General features: G+C 50.0%; 8 protein-coding genes across 8 annotated transcripts; 6 read left to right on the top strand and 2 right to left on the bottom strand.

The window, feature by feature from the left end:
* Nucleotides 1-88: 88 nt before the first annotated feature.
* On the bottom strand, nt 89-3,366 carry BDW70DRAFT_148772 (putative zinc metalloprotease; the record flags this gene model as incomplete). The annotated part of the gene is made up of 3 exons (XM_073738914.1): nt 89-292; nt 348-2,419; nt 2,475-3,366. 3 exons carry the CDS (start codon nt 3,364-3,366, stop codon nt 89-91), a joined length of 3,168 nt encoding a protein of 1,055 aa, XP_073598123.1.
* Nucleotides 3,367-4,204: 838 nt separating this feature from the next.
* BDW70DRAFT_148771 (uncharacterized protein) lies at nt 4,205-6,766 on the top strand (the record flags this gene model as incomplete). Its single annotated transcript, XM_073738913.1, has 5 exons — nt 4,205-4,363; nt 4,443-4,929; nt 4,984-5,986; nt 6,038-6,653; nt 6,701-6,766. 5 exons carry the CDS (start codon nt 4,205-4,207, stop codon nt 6,764-6,766), a joined length of 2,331 nt encoding a protein of 776 aa, XP_073598122.1.
* A 316-nt stretch (nt 6,767-7,082) lies between these two features.
* On the top strand, nt 7,083-8,609 carry BDW70DRAFT_166281 (WD repeat WDR12/YTM1 family ribosome biogenesis protein; the record flags this gene model as incomplete). Its single annotated transcript, XM_073741946.1, has 2 exons — nt 7,083-7,214; nt 7,276-8,609. The coding sequence occupies exons 1-2, from the start codon at nt 7,091-7,093 to the stop codon at nt 8,607-8,609; spliced, it is 1,458 nt and encodes a 485-aa protein (XP_073598121.1). The 5' UTR covers nt 7,083-7,090.
* A 100-nt stretch (nt 8,610-8,709) lies between these two features.
* Nucleotides 8,710-9,458, bottom strand: BDW70DRAFT_132413 (mitochondrial 37S ribosomal protein uS13m). Its single transcript, XM_073736161.1, has 4 exons — nt 9,397-9,458; nt 9,294-9,338; nt 8,946-9,212; nt 8,710-8,895 (listed from the first exon to the last, which is right to left on the bottom strand). The coding sequence occupies exons 1-4, from the start codon at nt 9,397-9,399 to the stop codon at nt 8,851-8,853; spliced, it is 360 nt and encodes a 119-aa protein (XP_073598120.1). The 5' UTR covers nt 9,400-9,458; the 3' UTR covers nt 8,710-8,850.
* A 176-nt stretch (nt 9,459-9,634) lies between these two features.
* BDW70DRAFT_132411 (peptidyl-prolyl cis-trans isomerase B) lies at nt 9,635-10,996 on the top strand. Its single transcript, XM_073736160.1, has 6 exons — nt 9,635-9,841; nt 9,923-10,000; nt 10,055-10,071; nt 10,136-10,239; nt 10,302-10,446; nt 10,499-10,996. The coding sequence occupies exons 1-6, from the start codon at nt 9,737-9,739 to the stop codon at nt 10,692-10,694; spliced, it is 645 nt and encodes a 214-aa protein (XP_073598119.1). The 5' UTR covers nt 9,635-9,736; the 3' UTR covers nt 10,695-10,996.
* Nucleotides 10,997-11,996: 1,000 nt separating this feature from the next.
* BDW70DRAFT_17493 (DEAD/DEAH box helicase) lies at nt 11,997-14,597 on the top strand. Its single transcript, XM_073743449.1, has 3 exons — nt 11,997-12,131; nt 12,200-12,415; nt 12,495-14,597. The coding sequence occupies exons 2-3, from the start codon at nt 12,219-12,221 to the stop codon at nt 14,305-14,307; spliced, it is 2,010 nt and encodes a 669-aa protein (XP_073598118.1). The 5' UTR covers nt 11,997-12,131; nt 12,200-12,218; the 3' UTR covers nt 14,308-14,597.
* An 18-nt stretch (nt 14,598-14,615) lies between these two features.
* Nucleotides 14,616-15,537, top strand: BDW70DRAFT_132405 (uncharacterized protein). The gene has a single exon (XM_073736159.1). The coding sequence runs from the start codon at nt 14,809-14,811 to the stop codon at nt 15,253-15,255; it is 447 nt and encodes a 148-aa protein (XP_073598117.1). The 5' UTR covers nt 14,616-14,808; the 3' UTR covers nt 15,256-15,537.
* A 207-nt stretch (nt 15,538-15,744) lies between these two features.
* Nucleotides 15,745-18,934, top strand: BDW70DRAFT_132404 (putative INO80 chromatin remodeling complex (Ies1)). Its single transcript, XM_073736158.1, has 4 exons — nt 15,745-16,503; nt 16,571-17,110; nt 17,164-17,217; nt 17,267-18,934. Exons 1-4 carry the CDS (start codon nt 16,080-16,082, stop codon nt 18,649-18,651), a joined length of 2,403 nt encoding a protein of 800 aa, XP_073598116.1. The 5' UTR covers nt 15,745-16,079; the 3' UTR covers nt 18,652-18,934.
* The last annotated feature ends 85 nt before the right edge of the window (nt 18,935-19,019 follow it).

The following is a 19,019-nucleotide window of genomic DNA, read 5'->3' as shown; positions in this document are numbered from 1 at the left end:
ACTAAAGATAGACTGACTTGCTCTATACAGACGACCGTCCTTAGTCTTAGACCGTACCAATCCGACCTCACTCCGTGTCATAAAAGTATCACTCATCATCGTCATCGTCATTGTCAGATTCCTCCTCCGATTCAGACTCATCTTCCTCATCTTCCACATCATCGTCGTCATCATCGTCGTCGTCTTCTGCATCGCTGCCGTCTCCGACTTTGAGTCCATAGTCGTCCTCGAATTCCTTGAGCGGCTGGACTTTTGGAGAGAAACCGGATTCCTTGAGACCTTTCTCTATCGTCTATTGTAAAGATCAGTAATCTGATTTTCAAATCCCATAAGGAAAACAAATATACCTCTCGAAGAACAGTTGTGCAGGTAATCACAATGTTCGCCGTGTCAGATGAGAAAAGAGGAAGGATTATCTCGCGCAGTGCTCTCTTGACATCCTCAACGCTGGTATCTCGGACCTCCCGGAGGATTCTCTCCTTGTAATCACTTGGCAAAGAGCGCACAACTTGACGAATGAAGCTTCCCTGAGCTGCATTGGCAGTGGTTACTTGTTCATTTGCGAAAGTGACCACAATACTGCTGATTGCGCCCTCAAACATCAAGGGGTCAAAGGGGGCCTCCCCAGAGAGATGAGCTTGTACAATCTCCTTGCTTGACTCGAACGCCTTGTGGGCATTGGGTGACCGGTAAACGTCAAAGTTGACGAAGCCTGTGTCTATGTTGTAGGCGAAAGTTGTACCATACGCCAGTCCCTTGCCGCGAACGGCAACCCAAAGAGGTCCTTCAACGGCATTCATATACGCAATTGCCACCAGGAGCGCAGGAAGCTTTGGGTCATCATAAGTGTCAAGGCCCCGTGCTGTGGCGTAGGCAAATGAAGAATCAATAGTCGGCATGGGGACAACGTACGCTTCTCCGCCTAGCTTCTTGCCTGCAGGGCTGAGCAGGGACCTCCTGGATGTGATAGGTTTGAGAGGTTTACTGATGCCTAGCCGCTCAGCAAACGGCTTCCACGTTGAAACTGGGTTAGGCAGTTTCTCAAGATCGGCGATGACCAGGATCCGGATGTTTTCGAATTGGAAAAGAGCGTTTCTGATCTCTTCCATCCGTGCAACAACCACGGCAGGATCCTTTACCAACTGCCGTTTGATCTTCTTGAGGTACCGTGCTTTCACCAGAGTGCTGCGCGCGCGGACAATAGACTCGGCCGCATAGTGAACCATGACATGGACGGCCGCAAGCATGTCATCGCCACTTCGCTTAGAATCAGGGACGTCGGAAAGGAGTCTGCTTGTGATTGTTCGGAGCCGTTTAACATCGAAGATCGTGTGCCATGAGATTTCCCGCAGCCAAACAACCGCTGTGCTGTACTGCTCAAGTTCAACTTGGAACGAGATGCGCAGCATTTCTGAGTTACCGAGACCTCTGGCACCCTCGATGCTATACCCAACAGTGTCTCGTTCCAACTCGACAACAACCTGCTCAAAGTTTATGATCTTGCCATCGCGCTCAACTGGGAGGTTAAAGAAGGCTTCTGTGTACACAGACAAGAGTGGACGCAGCTGCACCGGGACAGACTCTGCTGAGATGAGGACCGACAGCTGAACAAAGCTGCTGGGAATGTGTTCGAAATGGATGAATACAGGAAGATCTGATCCATCAGCATCCACAATTCGTTGAGCTTTGTTGTTTTGGTGCCCGAGTTGTAGAGCAGCTCCAGACCTTGCAGTCATTGTCTCCACAAAATGGATGGACTCGATTCCGGGTATCTTAAACTGCTCCAACATCTCCCGCGGGATTTCTTTGTCGTTCTCAGCTTTGGCCCTCTCAAGCTTCTCGGCAAGCTTTTTCAAGCCATCCTCACCCAGTTGTTCTTTCTGCGCCGCAACTCGAGCTTCTTCAGATTTCTTTAGCGTTTCGGACATCTTAGAGGATGGAGTGCCCAGAATGGTAACGTGAGGTGCATCCGAAATCCACTTTTTGATGAACGCACGCCAGTCATCTTGCGTCCACTTTTCTAGGATCTCATACTCCTTGAGAGAAGTGACATCTAGCAAAGTCGAGCCATCTTTCTTTCCGAAGAGGAAATCCGAAATGACATACTCTGCAAATGATGATGCGGAACTTTCCGTGGAAAACTTCCATGTTCGTCTTTGACGATCAATGCATTCGCGCAAGTACTTCATGTCCAAGTCCTTATTCATAGCATCCTTTAGGACTTCGAAGAACCGCTTCTCAACTTGAGCCAGCTTCTTCGTCTCCACACTGGTCAAAGTGAAGCGAATCTCGAGACTAGGGCGGTCTTCTGTAGCGTAATAAACAGCGCTTGCAAGCTGCTCCTTCTCGACAAGAATATTATCCAAAAGCGACGCAGACGAACCTGCCAGGTAAAGTAGGGTGACATTAACCGCACCGGCTATGGAGCTGTCAGATAACTTGCTTGGAGCATTGCGAAACTTTGGAGGACTTACTTTGTACAGGGTCGGTGCAATCTGGACCCAGAAACCGAATCTCTAGTTCACCATAAGACTCGTCCTCCTCTGGAAACTCTACCGTTTTGACCACTGACTGTGATAAAGGAGGGGCTTGCTTTGAATCGATCCAAGGTCGCTTGAAGGGCGAATCCGGACTGGGAATGACATCAAGAATGGTGTCTTCGAATCGATCCAGCGTTTCCAGCAAGTCATCATGGTCGGCTTCACCAGTGATAATTAGACACAAATTCTTAGGCTGATACATTTCACGATGAAATGCCCTGATTCTGTCGGCCGTGAGAACACGCAGCTGCTCCATCATGCCACCTGTCTCGTAGCGAAATCCTACGCCTTCAGGGTAGGTCAAGCGGCGTGCCTCCAGGTCAATGAGCTCCGCGGCATTATTCTGCACCCCCTGCATTTCCGAGTACACGACACCGGCATCATTACCGGTACCGTCTATATGGTGAACCTCCGTGTAGCAACCTTCATCCGTCAGAGTCGGAGCAATTACATGCTCCAAATAGACAGGCAGCATGCGCGAGAAGGCCTCCCAGCCAGCCGTGTCCAATGTATACGCTGTATGGTCCGTGGCCGTCCAGGCATTGGTGTTTGAGTAAAACCGCGTCGCAAGCTTGTCAAGGAAACCTTTATACCTATAGTTTCGCGATCCCATGAAGATCAGGTGTTCCAATGTGTGAGGAGCCCCGGAGTCGTCATGGATCTCTGTTGCTAGGACGAAATATCCGTTCACCTTGGGACCTTTCTGATCTATGACGACCACCGTCATTCCCGTCCTCTGTGATTCATACTGAGCGAACTCGCTTGGCGAATAGTCTGGTTTGAATTTCTGGAGTAGTTTGAAGTGGCTCGCCCGAGTCGCAGGCATCTTGGTGAGTGATACGAAGGGCCCTTGAATATTAGCGGCAATTTTAGGTGCCGTAGACGGTTTGTATGGGAATCTGGATGAGAAGATGATTAGCTAGTTGAATTTAGGGTTTGGCCTTAAGGCTATACGCCGCAGTGGAATTCGAACTATTCTAGCAAACACTCGAAGTGCTGAAGGGTAGGTGCAATGAAGAGAGCCAACAGTGAATATTCGGATGATACATCCAACCTCAATATAAGCTCCACAGAGGCGTACACAAACGACAGATGACGGGGTACTTGCCAGACCACACACTCACATGAATTGAGCAAGCAACGTCGAAATCAGGCTTCGTGAGGGGAAACGAGCCAACAGGATGGCCTTGGTAGAGACTGGCAATTTACTTGCTGTCTCGGACGGTTGCTTGTGTGTAGGGGAACAGTCCAATTGGGAAGAGGTGAGAAGCTATGACGCCGTTCCTTTCCCAGATAAACTTCCACACACTCAAATACGGTCACTTCGGAACACTTCTGAATGAACTTTTCAAGGACCAGTATTCCGAGACGCCGAGAATGAATATGTACGGGGCGTCGCGAACCCCTCCATGAGGCACAAAATCCTCTTGCTTCACCGAAGGCGGTCAGGCAGCTCCGCAGTCACATGGCTCGAGCTATTCCACGTCTCCCTTCACTCTCGTACTTGCTGCTTTTTAACGAAGCATATTCAGTTGCTTGCTGATTCGGTGAGATAGCCGCGAGGGATGCTACCATAAAGCTACGGAGCGTTTTATTTGTCCTCAGCAGGTTGTGGTTGCCCTGCCCAGGAAGGTTTAGATTGAACGTGAAGGACACGATTCACTATGTCGCAGCCAACGGAGGAGGAGATATGTGACGCAGTCCTAGACTTTGTATCTGAGGGCACATATCCAGATTCGGAGCAGGTAGTAGCGGCTGAATTCCCGCTTTCAGCTCTTGCAAAGGAATTGGAGCTCATTACGCAGGTCAGAGACGAGGTAGAGGTAAGCATTGCAGCGAATCCATACCTGAGATCCCAGGTCCAACGCCTGCGTCAACGGAATTCTAACCCTCGGCAATTAGGCGGAGATAAGCTCGCTAAGTCAGGACAATGATTTCGACATTGATGCATGGATATTACAAGCAAAACAGCTGCACTCAGATCTCGAACAATCGCGATTAACAGCGCGGGAAATTGTTAAGCAGCACGAGAAAACAAAGCCGTTGCAGCTGAGGGTTGAGGATGCAGCTGCGAAAGTTGAACTAGTTGAGAGAGAAATTGTGTTCAACCAGGCTGTGACGGACACACTAGAGCAGGTCCAGGGCCTCTGTCAACAACTAGACGCCATACGGCCTCTTGATCAGCATGGTAAAATTACGGCCGCAATTGACAAGCTGGAGGAAATTGAGCATGCCATAAACTTAGACAGCTGTTTCAAGAAGACTAATGTGATGGTATTACTAACTGAAAATGTCGCCACGATGCGACGGGAAATCGTGGAGTCCGTCCGCGGCCGCTGGCAGCGCCACTTGGAACTTGACAGCAAAAAAGGGAAGCTGGTTATCTCCCGTGAGTTATACACTCTCCCATGTTTAGCGCAGCGGAGCACTAAGCGATGAGCAGGTGGTGCACTGGAAGAGACTATCTCTGCTCTAGAGCGCTTGGATCAACTTACCCCGGCGAATAACCAATTCCAGAAGGACTTGTTTTTTGCACTTCTGGACCCAATATTGCTTCCCAATAGCGACGGGTATAGCCACGGAATTCAGATTGAAGAGTCGACGATATCCGTCGATCCTGAACCGTCTCGAGCTTCAGTTTCAGATGTGCTGAACTATGTTGTCAAAGTTCTCGAGTTTCTCCGCCGGTCTCTGCCTGCGTCTATCATAACACCCCTCTCCGACTCATTCATTCCTGCTATTTCGTCCAAGATAATATCTCACTGGCTGTCAACTGCCATACCGACAAAGCTGGCTGACTTGGGCGAGTTTGAGGCCACCTTGGACCACGTCCTTCAATTTACCAAGACGCTAGAGTCACTCGATATGCACGGTCAAGAGGAACTGGTTTCCTGGACCACTCAAGCCCCTCGTTTATGGCTGACTAGGCGAAGAGTTGACTCGTTGGATCAGGTCCGTAAGGTGCTTGCTGCCAGTAAAGGGGACTCGAGGCAGGTAGAGAGAATCGAAAGGAGGCAAGTCTCTGAGACAGACGAGGTATTATTAGACAACTCAACTTCGGACGACTGGGACGCCGGCTGGGATGACGAGAAAGGAAATGCTCAAAACAATGACGATGAAGAAGACGTTAGCGCCTGGGGCTTGGACGATAATACGGATGACCCGAAGGTCACTAAACGTAATGATGCATCAGGCGTTGACGACGATGAAACCGGGGATGCTTGGGGTTGGGGAGAGGACGACGAAGACGAAGATCAGCCCGCGGCAGAGAATCCTCAGACGGGGAACACTACAGCAGAACCTGTCAAGGCCAATGAAGATAGGGGTAACGCAACTTCGAAGGAGATAACATTGAGGGAGTATTACACAGTTACCGATGTGCCCGACTCTATACTTCAGATTATCCGCCAACAGATCTCAGATTATGAGATCATATCTAAACCTTCGTATGTTTTAACCGACTCCAACAGGCTAGTCTCAACTAACAACATTGGTAGGCACTCCAGCACACTCGTATCCTCCTCCGGAGCCGGCCTCCTTGCTATTCCAACCCTTATCCTTGCCATGTTCAAGGCAGTGGCGCCGTCTTTTTACGGTCTCAAACTCAACGCTGGCCAGATGTACCTTTACAATGACAGCTTATATCTTGCAGACCAAGTCCGTCAAGTTGCCAACAACCATCAACTCTCAAGACTTGATGGCGACATCGAAGCACTTGAGAAGTTCGGCAAACTAGCCTATAGTAAAGAGATGCAGACACAGCGAACCATCGTCACTGACTTATTGGATGGTGCCCAGGGCTTCAGTCAATGCTCGGAGCAACCTTTTCTTGGGGACTGCGAGAACGCCGTGCGCGCAACCGTCGATAGACTACGGACTGTTTACAAGGAGTGGCAGCCGATCCTCTCCCATTCAGCCTTACTTCAGGCAATCGGGTCTCTCGTATCGACAGTAGCTGAGAAGATCATTGTCGACATTGAGGACCTAGGCGATATATCGGAGTCGCAGTCCCAGAAACTGGTTTCCTTCTGCAATCAGTTATCGAATCTAGAGGATTTGTTTCTGCCTGAGCATTCGGATGACGCTAAACCGGTACCCATTACCGCTGTCTATGTGCGAAACTGGCTCAAATTTCAGTACTTGATTAACATACTCGAGAGTTCTCTGGCCGATATCAAATTCTTGTGGCTGGAGGGAGAGCTGTCCCTCGAATTCTCAGCGGATGAGGTTGTGGATTTGATCGAGGCCCTTTTTGCAGAATCTGACCATCGAAGGAGGGCCATTGCTGAAATTAAGAGAGTGTCTAGGGGCTGATAGTAATATACATAGATTGTCGTTTTCTAGCCACTGCGCCTCAGTTGAGTCAATTCTAATGCTCAGAGTCTTGCTGGTCTAAATCAGTATGCGGGGAACTTCCGCGTTTTGCAAAATTGGCCGTGTCGCCCGCCGTAATTTTTTTCCTCGCCAAAGCGGAGATTTTCTGTCCGACGTAGGTGCGCAGAACTCTTCGTCGCCATTGAGATAATCTTCCCTGAACTCACGGTTGGAATATGAACACCAGCCAGGTTTCTGTCTCATCGCAGGCCGCTCAGCGGCAAGTGCGCGTGCAGCTCACCAGTAAACAAGAGGATATTGCCTTGCCTGACAACACAGGCCCAATCTTAGTTCCTACCGGTCAGTCATCTGTTCGCAGCTTGCCTAATCAACCAGTATACTGAACCTCTCCATTATACAGGTTTGAAGCGATATGCACTTTCGACACTGGTAAACAACCTTCTGGGCAATGACAAGCCGATCCCATTCGAATTCCTTATCAACGGATCTTTTCTCCGGACGTCGATAGATGAATACCTTACTGCGAACGGGATATCAGCGGAAACTACATTGGAGATTGAGTACGTTCGCGCATTAATACCACCTTTGCATATCGCTTCCTTTGAGCATGACGACTGGGTAAGCTCTATAGATGTGCTCTCCCCATCTTCGCCCGCTTCGGCAGGTTCAGATGCTGTAGCCCGTGGCCAGGAGCGGATTCTCTCTGGTAGTTATGACGGGCTTCTTCGAGTTTGGAACATGTCTTCCCAAGTGATCGCAACTTCGCCGTCACCGACCGAGGGTGGGCATATTTCCTCTATCAAATCCGCCAAATTCATCTCTCCGAGCTCAATTGCGTCGGCAGGTCTCGACCGGACAGTGCGCTTATGGAAGTACACTGAGGCCGAAGACGACTTCTCCGGGAAGATTGTCCCGCAAGTCGAGCTTTATGGACATAAGTCAGGAATCAACTCGTTAGCCGTACATGCGTCCTCAAATCGCATACTATCGGCTTCGGCGGACCACAACGTTGGTTTCTGGTCGACCAAGAAATCAGACGCCCCGGCCGCTCCTGAAAGTCTGCTTCCATCAGCTGCCTCGAGAACCTCAAAAAGGAGGAAGTTGAATGCTTCCGTGAGCGTCTCACAACGCGGGCCCCTGGCCCTCCTATCTGGCCATACTGCACCTGTGTCCGATGCAATATTCGACGCCAGAGACTCGACAGTCGGGTATTCAGTGTCTTGGGATCACTCGCTACGTACTTGGGATCTTGTTACCGCCGCTTTAGTAGATACGCGCACAACGTCCCACTCGCTTCTTTCGCTCCAGCACCTGCCCGATCACAACCTCCTCGCCACTGGAACATCTGCCCGTCACATTACTCTCATAGATCCCCGTGCGTCAGCAACAACTATTTCGGCCATGACTCTCCGGGGTCATACAAATGCCGTCGTTTCGTTAGCTCGGGACCCGCACAGCATATATGGCCTTATTAGTGGTAGTCACGATGGTACATGTCGAATCTGGGATTTGCGTGCTACGAAAACAGATAAAGGTGGTGCCGTGGGTGAAAGCGTATATTCTATCTCACGGAAGAGCTTAGAGGAAGAGGGCAAGGCGAACAGCAAGCGCGTGGGAGGTGAGGGTGTCAAAGTTTTCAGCGTGTGCTGGGATCGTGAGGTGGGCATTGTGAGCGCTGGTGAAGACAAGCGAATTCAAATCAACCGCGGCGAGGGCGTATTGTCTTCTAGTTAAGTTTAACATATACAGACAGATTTGAAGTCCTACATATAAACAAAAGTTTAATCTCTGGCACCATGCTACAAACCGATATATACCTTTCCGTTACATTCCGTCGATCTCTAGGGGAATAAAAGTATCAATCCTTTAAAATACATAATACTAACATACAACGCCTTGCCATGCCTTTGCACAATAACCTAAACCAGCCGCCAGAGCGACCAAAGCGGTCCGAGCCACACCCTGAAGATTATATTCAAAGTCGTCTGTCAATACGGTTAAGCCTGATGGCTATTTTGTTCTATAGCAACTCAATTAGTATACCACTTCCCAAGGTCGCATTAGACTTACATTGTTTCTTGTCCTCTGTCCTCGAACCGGGAGTCCAAGCGCATGGCGCCGGCCACGGTAAGTTCCAGTCTCCTTTAACCGCTTGATGTCATCAAGAACTTGTCGTCGGAGATCGTTCTCAATCTTCATTTCTGAGAGCACAGCCGTCAGGTCGAGGACCTGTTTGTTGGCCAGCTCGCCGACTTTGCATGTTTGGTGGATGTGGAAACGGGACATGATGCGCGATGAGACTTGCGGGCCGACACCGAAAAACCTTTGGAGAGACTTCTATATAAACGAACTTGGTTAAATCTGAGGCCAGTCGACCAAAGCGCCGCATATCGAGGCTTCATTAACGGGGGTTCTTGCCTGGACGAGCTGGCCCTCGGGGAAGTTCACGCCTAAGATGAAGACCTGCCTTGCGGTTAGTTTCTTGAAATGAATTGAAATGAAATGAGAATATCCGGCATACCATTTTGGCGATTGTTTTCGTGTCGTCTCGATGATACAGCTCTTTGTCAAGCGGCTTCTTTGCCCTGGATGATAGCGCGAGAAATTGAGTCCCGCAACAGCGTTCTTCCGATATCTTTAAGCCTAATTCGCAATCTGGAGCCTTGAGCACGGGCCATTTATGGCCTTAGGCTGCAACTCTGCAGCTAAATTAGAGTGTTATCGAGATGTGAATTACCGCTAATTAGTCCGCTGTCCACTGATAAGGCAAGCTGTCCTCCGCGATTTGAGCTCTGGGACTCCTCCTGATCTTTAACCAGCCCTCACCTACCATAATCGGAGCGATTGGAAACCTGTGGACAATGACGAGCTTTAAAAACCTTTTCTTATCTTTCTTCCTAGTCGTGGCTGTTGGCCTGGCTCTTGTTAATGCCTCTGAGCCCCGTGGACCGAAAATCACCAACAAAGTGAGGATTGCCCTGACGCTCGGCATAACGCTTGTGTTGACTGTGCGCTTCTCATAATTACTAACGCAACGGATCTGGTAGGTGTATTTCGATATTCAGCATGGAGATGAGAGTCTAGGACGAATTGTGTTGGGACTCTATGGGAAGACCGTGCCCGAGGTAGGCATCCCTCTCTCCTCCGCGTGTTACATGTGCTGAGTTGAGAAACTACAGACTGCTGAGAACTTCCGGTATGGCCTTTTGAGTTACTTGAACTTCAGTGGCTTTAGCAATACTGACAGTATTTTATTCAAGTGCTCTCGCTACCGGCGAAAAGGGCTTTGGATATGAAGGGTCCAACTTCCACCGTGTGATCAAGGATTTCATGATTCAGGGTGGTGACTTCACCAAGGGCGATGGTAAGTTATGGTCACAGAATTGCGGAGGTATTAGCGTGTGACATTAACCAATTTCCAACAAGGTACCGGAGGAAAGTCGATTTACGGTGCGAAGTTTAAAGATGAGAATTTCAAGCTGAGGCATACTAAGACCGGTCTCCTGAGCATGGCCAATGCTGGGAAAGACACCAACGGTTCCCAGTTCTTCATCACCACTGCTGTCACCCCGTAAGTTGCACTGTCGCCTTACTATAGACAGTTATTGATTGACACTGCCTAGTTGGCTCGATGGCAAGCACGTCGTTTTTGGTGAGGTTCTCGAGGGCTACGACATTGTCGACAAGATCCAGAATGTTCCGAAGGGCCGCAACGACAGACCCCTCAAGGACGTCAAGATCGTCAAGAGCGGCGAATTGGAGATGGAGGCCGACGTCGTGAACGAAGGTGACAAGAAAGGTAGCCACAACGAGCTTTAAAGCCGTGCCTGGCTCTATCTCCGTCATAGAATGCCCGATGCTGATGGGTTTTGTTATGGAAAGCCTTGCCGAGCAGCCCTTCATCTTCACCGTACGATACGACTCAAGTAGCAGATTCGCCAGCTACTATTGACCACTCTTCTTCCATGTTTCCCAGAGTCGCAATGTTCGTCGTGGTTGTAGGTGTGGTTTTGCTCCTGTTGAAGAAGAGGAAGGTCAAGGACTTCACCGGGAAAAAACAGGAAGTTAACATTGTCTAAATAACATCATTGAATTCAAAATCGTACGCTGTTACCCCTTAACATTCGTCAAGTCGATCATCCTCCGTAGTATTTCCCCATACTCCCGCCCGCATATACCACCAGCGCGGAGCAGTGGCAAAGTTGGTCACATGACGCCGGCTTGCATATCAGTGGCAAGGCCGGGGGCGGGTTTGATCTAAACTCGATGTAGATATGTTGAGAATTATTCCTGCCGGGCAAATTATCGCTTGGCTAACCCTGTTACAGACATGGCCTTGCATCATAGGCTGGGATGGGCCAGAGAGGCAGTACAACTATAATGGAGTAACATGCTCTACTCCGTAGTATTAAGTGGCCACTGACCAAGATGCATATGGAGATTTTCACGGATTAGTCCTCTGTCTGTACTTCGTAAAACATCAGGGTAGTTAAACTACCTCTCAGCATGTTATAGAACTAATAGACAGAGTCCATGGACCAGCCGCTGTGGCCAGCCCGTTGCTGTGCGAGGGCGCTGTAATTGTGGAGTCCAACTTTTGGCAATGGACTTAGAGGAGTAAAGAATTTTTGGGGTCTTTTTCGCCTTCGTTGTGAAAAGAGAAAAAACCCAATCGGAGCCACTGGCTGTAACTACTTGACTAAGACGAAGGCAACTTTCTAGCAGAGAAAAGTAAGAGCCAAACAGTGACACCGTATTACTCTTTTTTTTTTTTTGCGTAGTTCCACTGACAGTAATTTAATACGCTGGTGAAGCAACACTGCAAGTCTTGCGGACTAAGCCTTTCTTGCCTCCTCTCCCTCTCCCACAAACCTTCTTGCTCTCTTTTCTTCTCCCACTCTTCATCCTCCTTAAAACCCTCTTCCCTCCAACTCAATAACCACTGAAGTGTTTTTCGTTTCATCATCCGACCTACATATCATCCCTTTCTTTTACCGATTTCCTTTTTTTCGCCCCTTTTGTACTTCATAGAGGGTTAGATCTAGGAGATCACCTTTTTTCTGTCATTCAAACACTTTCACTTGCCATCCGATTCTTGTGTTCTATTGCTTGATAGAGCCTTACGGGAATCCTTGCTCTGGTATTCTACAGCTCTCTTTTACCCGAAACCCCGAGGAAATATCGACTGTTTTCGGTCCGCGGAAGCGAGAGCACATACGCATCTTTTGAGAAGCTCACTTTCCAACTTTTTACGTCGTACGTCTTCTTGTCTGGTCTTCCGTCTTTCGCGCTTCTTCTAGCTTACTCGTGGTGGATTTAATCAGTTCGTGAAATACCGCAGAAATGGCCGACGGCTTGAATATGGGAAGCCTTACCCTCAATGACTCTCAGCATGCGCCTGCGCCTGGAGGTCCCCCCTCTGGAGGAGGCCGCGCTGCCTACATTCCTCCACACCTCCGCCAGCGCCAGGTTAACGCCAATGGAGATGGCGCTTCTGCTCCCCCCCCTGGTCCTACAGGTGGCTCGTGGGGCGGTCCTAGGTATGTGTGCGACAGTCGGTTTACGCCCTTTTTTTTTATCAGCTCCCAGGTCAGCTCACTAACTGTCTCACCTATACAGAGGCCCTCGTGGCGGCAACTGGGCTAACGCCAATGCTCCTGACTTCAACCCCCGTGGTCCCAATGGTAATACCAACACCAACCCCGGCTGGACTGCCACTGAAGCCGGTCGTCCATTATTCAACCCAAATGCTTACGGAAACCCAGGTCATGGAGGCGGCTATGCTGGTGCCTCAGCCCGAGGATCCGGAGATGGCCAGTGGCGCGACGGCAAGCATATCCCTGGTCCGCCAAATCCCCGTCTGGAGCGCGAACTCTTCGGTGTTCCCAACGACCCAACCAAGCAGAACACTGGTATCAATTTCGCCAACTATGATGATATCCCCGTCGAGGCCTCCGGTCACGATGTCCCCGAGCCCGTGAACACATTCACCAATCCTCCTTTGGACGACCACCTCATCTCTAATATCGCCCTCGCCCGCTACCAGACTCCCACCCCTGTCCAGAAGTACTCGATCCCTATTGTCATGAACGGCCGTGATCTGATGGCTTGCGCTCAGACTGGTTCCGGAAAGACAGGTGGTTTCCTCTTCCCCATCTTGTCTCAGGCTTACCAAAACGGTCCTGCCGCCCCCCCTCCTTCGGCAGCTGGTCAATTTGGTCGCCAGCGTAAGGCATACCCAACTTCGCTCATTCTGGCTCCCACTCGCGAGCTCGTTTCCCAAATTTTTGACGAGGCCCGCAAGTTCGCTTACCGCTCATGGGTGCGCCCTTGCGTAGTCTATGGTGGTGCTGATATTGGCTCTCAACTGCGCCAGATTGAGCGTGGTTGCGATCTCCTCGTTGCTACCCCCGGTCGTCTTGTCGACCTCATCGAGCGAGGCCGCATCTCTCTCGTCAACATCAAGTACCTCATCCTTGACGAAGCTGACCGCATGTTGGACATGGGTTTCGAGCCCCAGATTCGTCGTATTGTGGAAGGAGAAGATATGCCTAGCGTTAACGACCGCCAGACTCTCATGTTTTCGGCCACCTTCCCTCGGGATATCCAGATGCTGGCCCGTGACTTCCTGAAGGACTACGTCTTCCTCTCCGTCGGTCGTGTTGGATCTACTTCGGAGAACATTACCCAGAAGGTGGAATACGTTGAGGACCACGACAAACGCTCTGTTCTTTTGGATATTCTCCACACCCACGGCACCACTGGCCTCACCCTTATCTTCGTTGAGACTAAGCGTATGGCTGATGCCCTTTCCGAATTCCTCATCAACCAACGTTTCCCCGCCACTGCCATTCACGGTGACCGCACTCAGCGTGAGCGTGAGCGTGCCCTTGAAATGTTCCGCTCCGGTCGTTACCCGATTCTTGTTGCCACTGCTGTTGCTGCTCGTGGTCTTGATATTCCTAATGTCACCCATGTTATCAACTATGATCTTCCTACCGATATTGACGACTACGTCCACCGCATTGGTCGTACCGGTCGTGCTGGTAACACCGGTATCGCCACTGCTTTCTTCAACCGTGGCAACCGTGGTGTCGTCCGTGATTTGATTGATCTGCTCAAGGAGGCTCACCAGGAAGTTCCTTCCTTCCTGGAAAGTATTGCGCGTGAAGGCAGTGGATATGGCGGTCGTGGAGGCCGTGGAGGTCGTGGCCGCGGCGCTAACGCCACTCGGGACATGCGTCGCATGGGCGGTGGCATGGGCGGCCCTCCTTCGTATAGCGGCGGTGGTGGTTTCGGCGCTCCAGCGAACGGCTACGGCGGTGGTTACGGTGGTGCTCCTTCTTACGGCGGTGCCGGCTATGGAGGTGGCTACGGCGGTGGTGGCTATGGCAACCCGTCTGGCCCTACCGGACCTTCTTCCTGGTGGTAAACGATAGGTTGTGGTTTTGACGCGGCCGCTGGGTCTGATTGGCTCCTTTTTTTCTTTTTGTCTCTTACCTCCCTGATGGTTACGGGATACGATCAGAACAAGTCCGTGGGTTGCTACTCCATTAGTGCATCTCGGGACCGGCTTTGTCATGACTGCGACGACTCATTTAGAATTTCTTTTTTTTCTCGTTGATCCCCCTTGAGCAATTTGCGGTGTTATTTGCTACTTCACGCATTTTTCAATCTTGCCTGATATTCCTCTTCCGGGTTTTTTTTTTTTTTTTTTTTTTTTTTTTTTTTTTTTTTTTTTTTTTTTTTTTTTTTTTTGTTTAGACATGGCCTTCGATGTGGTCTGGGCTCGTTGTTCGACTCTCGATTGTTTCAAGTCGTGGTCGAGGGTTCTCGAGCCAAGTTGCATGAACATCATAGACTGCGTTGACTTTCTCCTACGACCGCTTCTACCAGATACCCATTTTGTTCTCAGGTGGCCATATGGAGATTGATGACGCGTGCCGAGCAGGCTATCCGACTTTTTCGTGTAAAGCGAAGTGCATTTTATGATTTTCCTCTGCTTGGTGCTACAGCAACTGCATCGACCGTGTCTTACATAGAGTTGTTTTTATCGATTTCGGTTTCCTCTCAAGGGGGGTGTGTTCGTTTTCTCGCCTTTGGTTTCATTCGCGAATATGGTTCCTATATTTTCTTTCGAAACCATACCTCCTTCTCTGACCTAGGTCATCCTCATGTTCAACTTCTAATGGGTCATTTCTGGCGCAGTGAAAGGCTTGCGGGACAAAAGATGACATCTACGGAACCAGGGCCTCGTGTGTTCTCATTTCTCATTTTGTTTTCTTTTTCACGAGAAGACCTAGGGCCTTCTTCGCCGAGTATTGGTTCTTCACATCACGTCTACAAATTAGTGGCACACGAAATCATGACGGATGGGTGATAGAGAGAAGGGATTATTTGCATTATATCTGGCGTTAGCTTGCTGCTGGTTCCACCAAAATCTACAGGTGTCTTGTGGAGGCTGACATTGAACGGGATCTCTCTTATGTTATGATCATTACTCGGATCCGTGGAGGCTGCTGGGAGCTTCTTCGCTGGCACTTCGTGGTTGAACGGCGTAATCTATCATTGCATGTCAGTCGCGATCTGCCGAAGACGGCTTGCTATGGAACTGGGTTTCGAGAAGGAGCTAGTCGCAATTTACAAAAAGTTTGATGTTTGACGAGTTGTCTTTGAATGCTGTAGTATGTATGTAGCGTAGATCATACGTATGGAGTATGTAAAAGCCTCTTGTGAATTGGCTTAGGATCCGTGCATGAAATTTACTGTATCTCGGCATACTAGCCGTAAAATTCGCATGGCGTTGATGTACCATAATGAATTTGGAGCGGCTGTACGGGACTTTTTGAGTAAAGGAGAGTCGCGTTCCAGCGACTCACGCAGCAATCCCAGCTCACGCTCCAGGCTCTTCTTTACTCTCCATTTCCCCTTTCACCCATCTCCTTCCATCTCGTTCCGCCATCATTTTCTCTCCTTCCCTTTTCTTCATCCCTGATTGGCCTTTACCGCCAATATCCCTCGCGCTCATTCGTCCATCGATTCAATCTACTCCATCCGCTTTATAGCAATTCGGATTTCTGCCCTGCCCGTTGACCTAGTCCAGGGCGTGTGGTTGAGAACGTCGCTAGGAAACATCATTCTCATTAACTTTTAACGAAATATTTAATCCTTCTTATATCGACGCTTCCGCCGCTCCAATACGTAATGGCTGATGTCGAAAGCGCAGGCGTGGACGATTCGTTTGCGCAATCCGAACCTCATGATGAGCAGCAAATCCACAACATGACTGTCGGCACGAGACGCCAACCGAATGGGACAATAGGTTCGGTTTACTCTGGGAACAAAATCAGACACTTGAAAAAGGAGGACGGTATCCCTCTGTGGCGCAAAGATATCCAGTATCAGTTTCTTAAGCTCGTCTTTGAAGACAAGACGCCGGTCTTCACTCGTTGGCCAGACGGACAGAAAAACATGGATTTTGCAGATATCTACATCGACGCTATGGCTAGGAGCAGCAAGACCAGCAAGATCCTCAAGGACAAGCTTCAGAGCGATAAGCAGGCGGCGATCAATATGGCCATGGTTTGCCTGTTGGTCAATTTTGGACGGATGAATACGACCCTCAACTGTATGTTGCCGATGTCTACTGCTTAACTATTGATTATTGGCATGAGACTTACCTTGTTCGACGTCAGTCTTTCCCGAAATGCGTGCCCAGCTGCGAACCTACCACTCAATTCCTTCGTTACAAGCGCATCAGGACCCGAACGCGTACAAGCAGTTACAAGACGCCCCCCGCCTTAAGTCCATCCTCAAGGGTGCGTCTGAGGATGTGGATCAACCAAATACTCTGGATAAGATAAAGCGCGAAAACGTTCCCCGTACCAATCCGGTAAACCTGATATTCGTCCTCGCACAATATGCGCCTAAAGTGTCTGAGATGCATTTCTTCCCGCCCCGTGATTTCTTTGATCTCGTCATGCGATCAACTTTAAGCAGCAAATCTCGGGCGAAGGCCTTCCTTTGGCTCATGTGGTGGTATCTGGAGAGTGACTTCTCCCGCGAGGCCGCCCTCAATAATCCCTTCGGTCCCGGGTTGGAGGGCGAGGGAACCGGAGGTCTACCGATCAAAGTTCCCTCCTTTGAAATCCTCACCGAAGACCAGGCGAATGAGGAGAATGTTGACACTCAATCCGAGATCGAATACGGGGAAGAGAAGCGCTTGGAACGCAAAAGTAAGCCAACATATCGCCTTGTGTCCCCACAACGTAGCTGACATTGTATCTAGGGATTCTAGAAGAAGAAGAGCCAACTCCTAGAGCACCCAAACGTCCGAAAAAGAGTATGTTTCTGCCGATTTATCAAGAGCTCATACTAACGGTATTATCTAGTGCCGTATTGGGAGTTCCAATATTTGAAACAGATGGAGCCTGGTATGTTGCGCTTCGTCAATCCACATACATGCCATGCTCCGTCACTAACACATTTAGGTACCAAAATTCCTTCTCGTCAATTCAGCAACAAAGGGGATGCATACAGGGCAGCGGCGGACTCCGATGATCTCATCGAGTTCCGAAACCCTGATGGATCTATCCGTTCCACTCTGAAGATGCCTAGGGACGAAGATTACGCCTACCAAAGTGGCAGTCTTGATGGCCCATCACCGCGCATTGTGTTGAGGACAAAGGCGGAAAACACTCCCGATGCCGCGTCCCCAGCACCGCCAGGTTCAGGCTATCCTATTTTGAACCGGTTCGTTACAGAAGCTTCCCCACATCACCAAGGTTCAAGCCGACGACCCCGCCCACTCACCCAACACCAGTTGGCTGTCGAGCGAAACCGAAGACAACGCATTGAGTACATATTGGCCAAGAGGAAAGGGGAAGCGTATCGCTTACTTCGTGCCAAGAGACTAACTGAAATACCTTTTGCACGTTACGGGCGCTTGCTGCAGAACTTACCTGATGGTTATGACACGGATGATGATAAGTCCTGGGGAAAGGGAGGTCTGTTGCCTAATCCAGAGGAAGAAGAGGATTTTGGCGAGTGTGCGAATTATTTCTTGTCAGTCATCCGCAAGGCATCTAGACGACTAGACCGGTGGGACTATGAACATGCCAACGGACCGAGAAGGGACCGGAAAAAGGAACGAGAAGAACGCCAGAAGGCAAGAGAGGAAGCAATGGACTTTGACGGTGATGTAGACGGAAAGGTGTCATCTCGAAGCAGCAAAGCCCGAGCCCAGCGTAACGCTAAGCGCAAGCTCGCTCGAGCTGCGGCGGCGGCGTCGTCCACTCCATCGGCTTCGACTCCCAAGACAGCTGCAGCCCGCTCTAAAGGCAACCGAAGCCGGAATCCGCGCGATGAGAAGGTCGCTGCAGCAAATTCTCTTGGCGCCCACACTGGGCTGGAGACACCGAGTCGAGATGATGCCCTCTCTCCAGTACAAGGGGATCTGGAAGGAGAGGAGAGTCTTGATGACATTGACCGGGAGCTTCTGGGCGAAGGTAGCGGCGATGAAGATGACATCCCGCCCCGTGGACGCGAAGTCTCGCGACACGCCGAACTAGGGTATGACAGCTTCTTAGGCGGAGACGCCGACGATGCTTTGTCATCTGATGAAGAGGAGGAAGAGGCGGAAGATGAAGAGCTTGACGAAATGGATGTCGAGGGTGAGGCTGATGATAATTTATCCGTACCCGGCGGGGAAGGTCGCTACCCGGCAAGCGATGTTTCGGGGCCCGAGATGGCTAACGGCAAGCCGGGGTGGAATTGAGCACCGGAAATGGGCCCATTCAGGTCTCTACCCCCGCCCTGACAGACTTCAATGCGTTCTCTTTCTTTTGTTTTTCCGAAGCTGCCCTTTCAAAAAGCTGGAGTCCCTTGTGTTGGTTGCACCCAGCATTGCACTAGCTTTTCCACTGGGGTCAATACCTTATTCGTTACTTCTTGACCAAACCCTGTTATCTTTCTATTTAGATTTATAGTCAAGCGTCTCAATAGAAGTCAATACACCCCCTGCGACTGGCCCAGAATAACACCGTTGGGCCAGGTGGCACAGCCAAAAGAAGCAACCCTCTTCTATATTTTGTAATAATTCTGTAGTAGTGACATAGTGTGGCTTGCCGTCACACGGATCGCCCA

The sequence above is a fragment of the Aspergillus foveolatus genome (assembly GCF_047715535.1).
Source record: "Aspergillus foveolatus strain CBS 279.81 unplaced genomic scaffold BDW70scaffold_12, whole genome shotgun sequence".
Lineage (NCBI taxonomy): Eukaryota > Fungi > Ascomycota > Eurotiomycetes > Eurotiales > Aspergillaceae > Aspergillus > Aspergillus foveolatus.
Note: the sequence above shows the minus strand (reverse complement) of the source record. Positions and strands in the feature narration are given on the sequence as shown.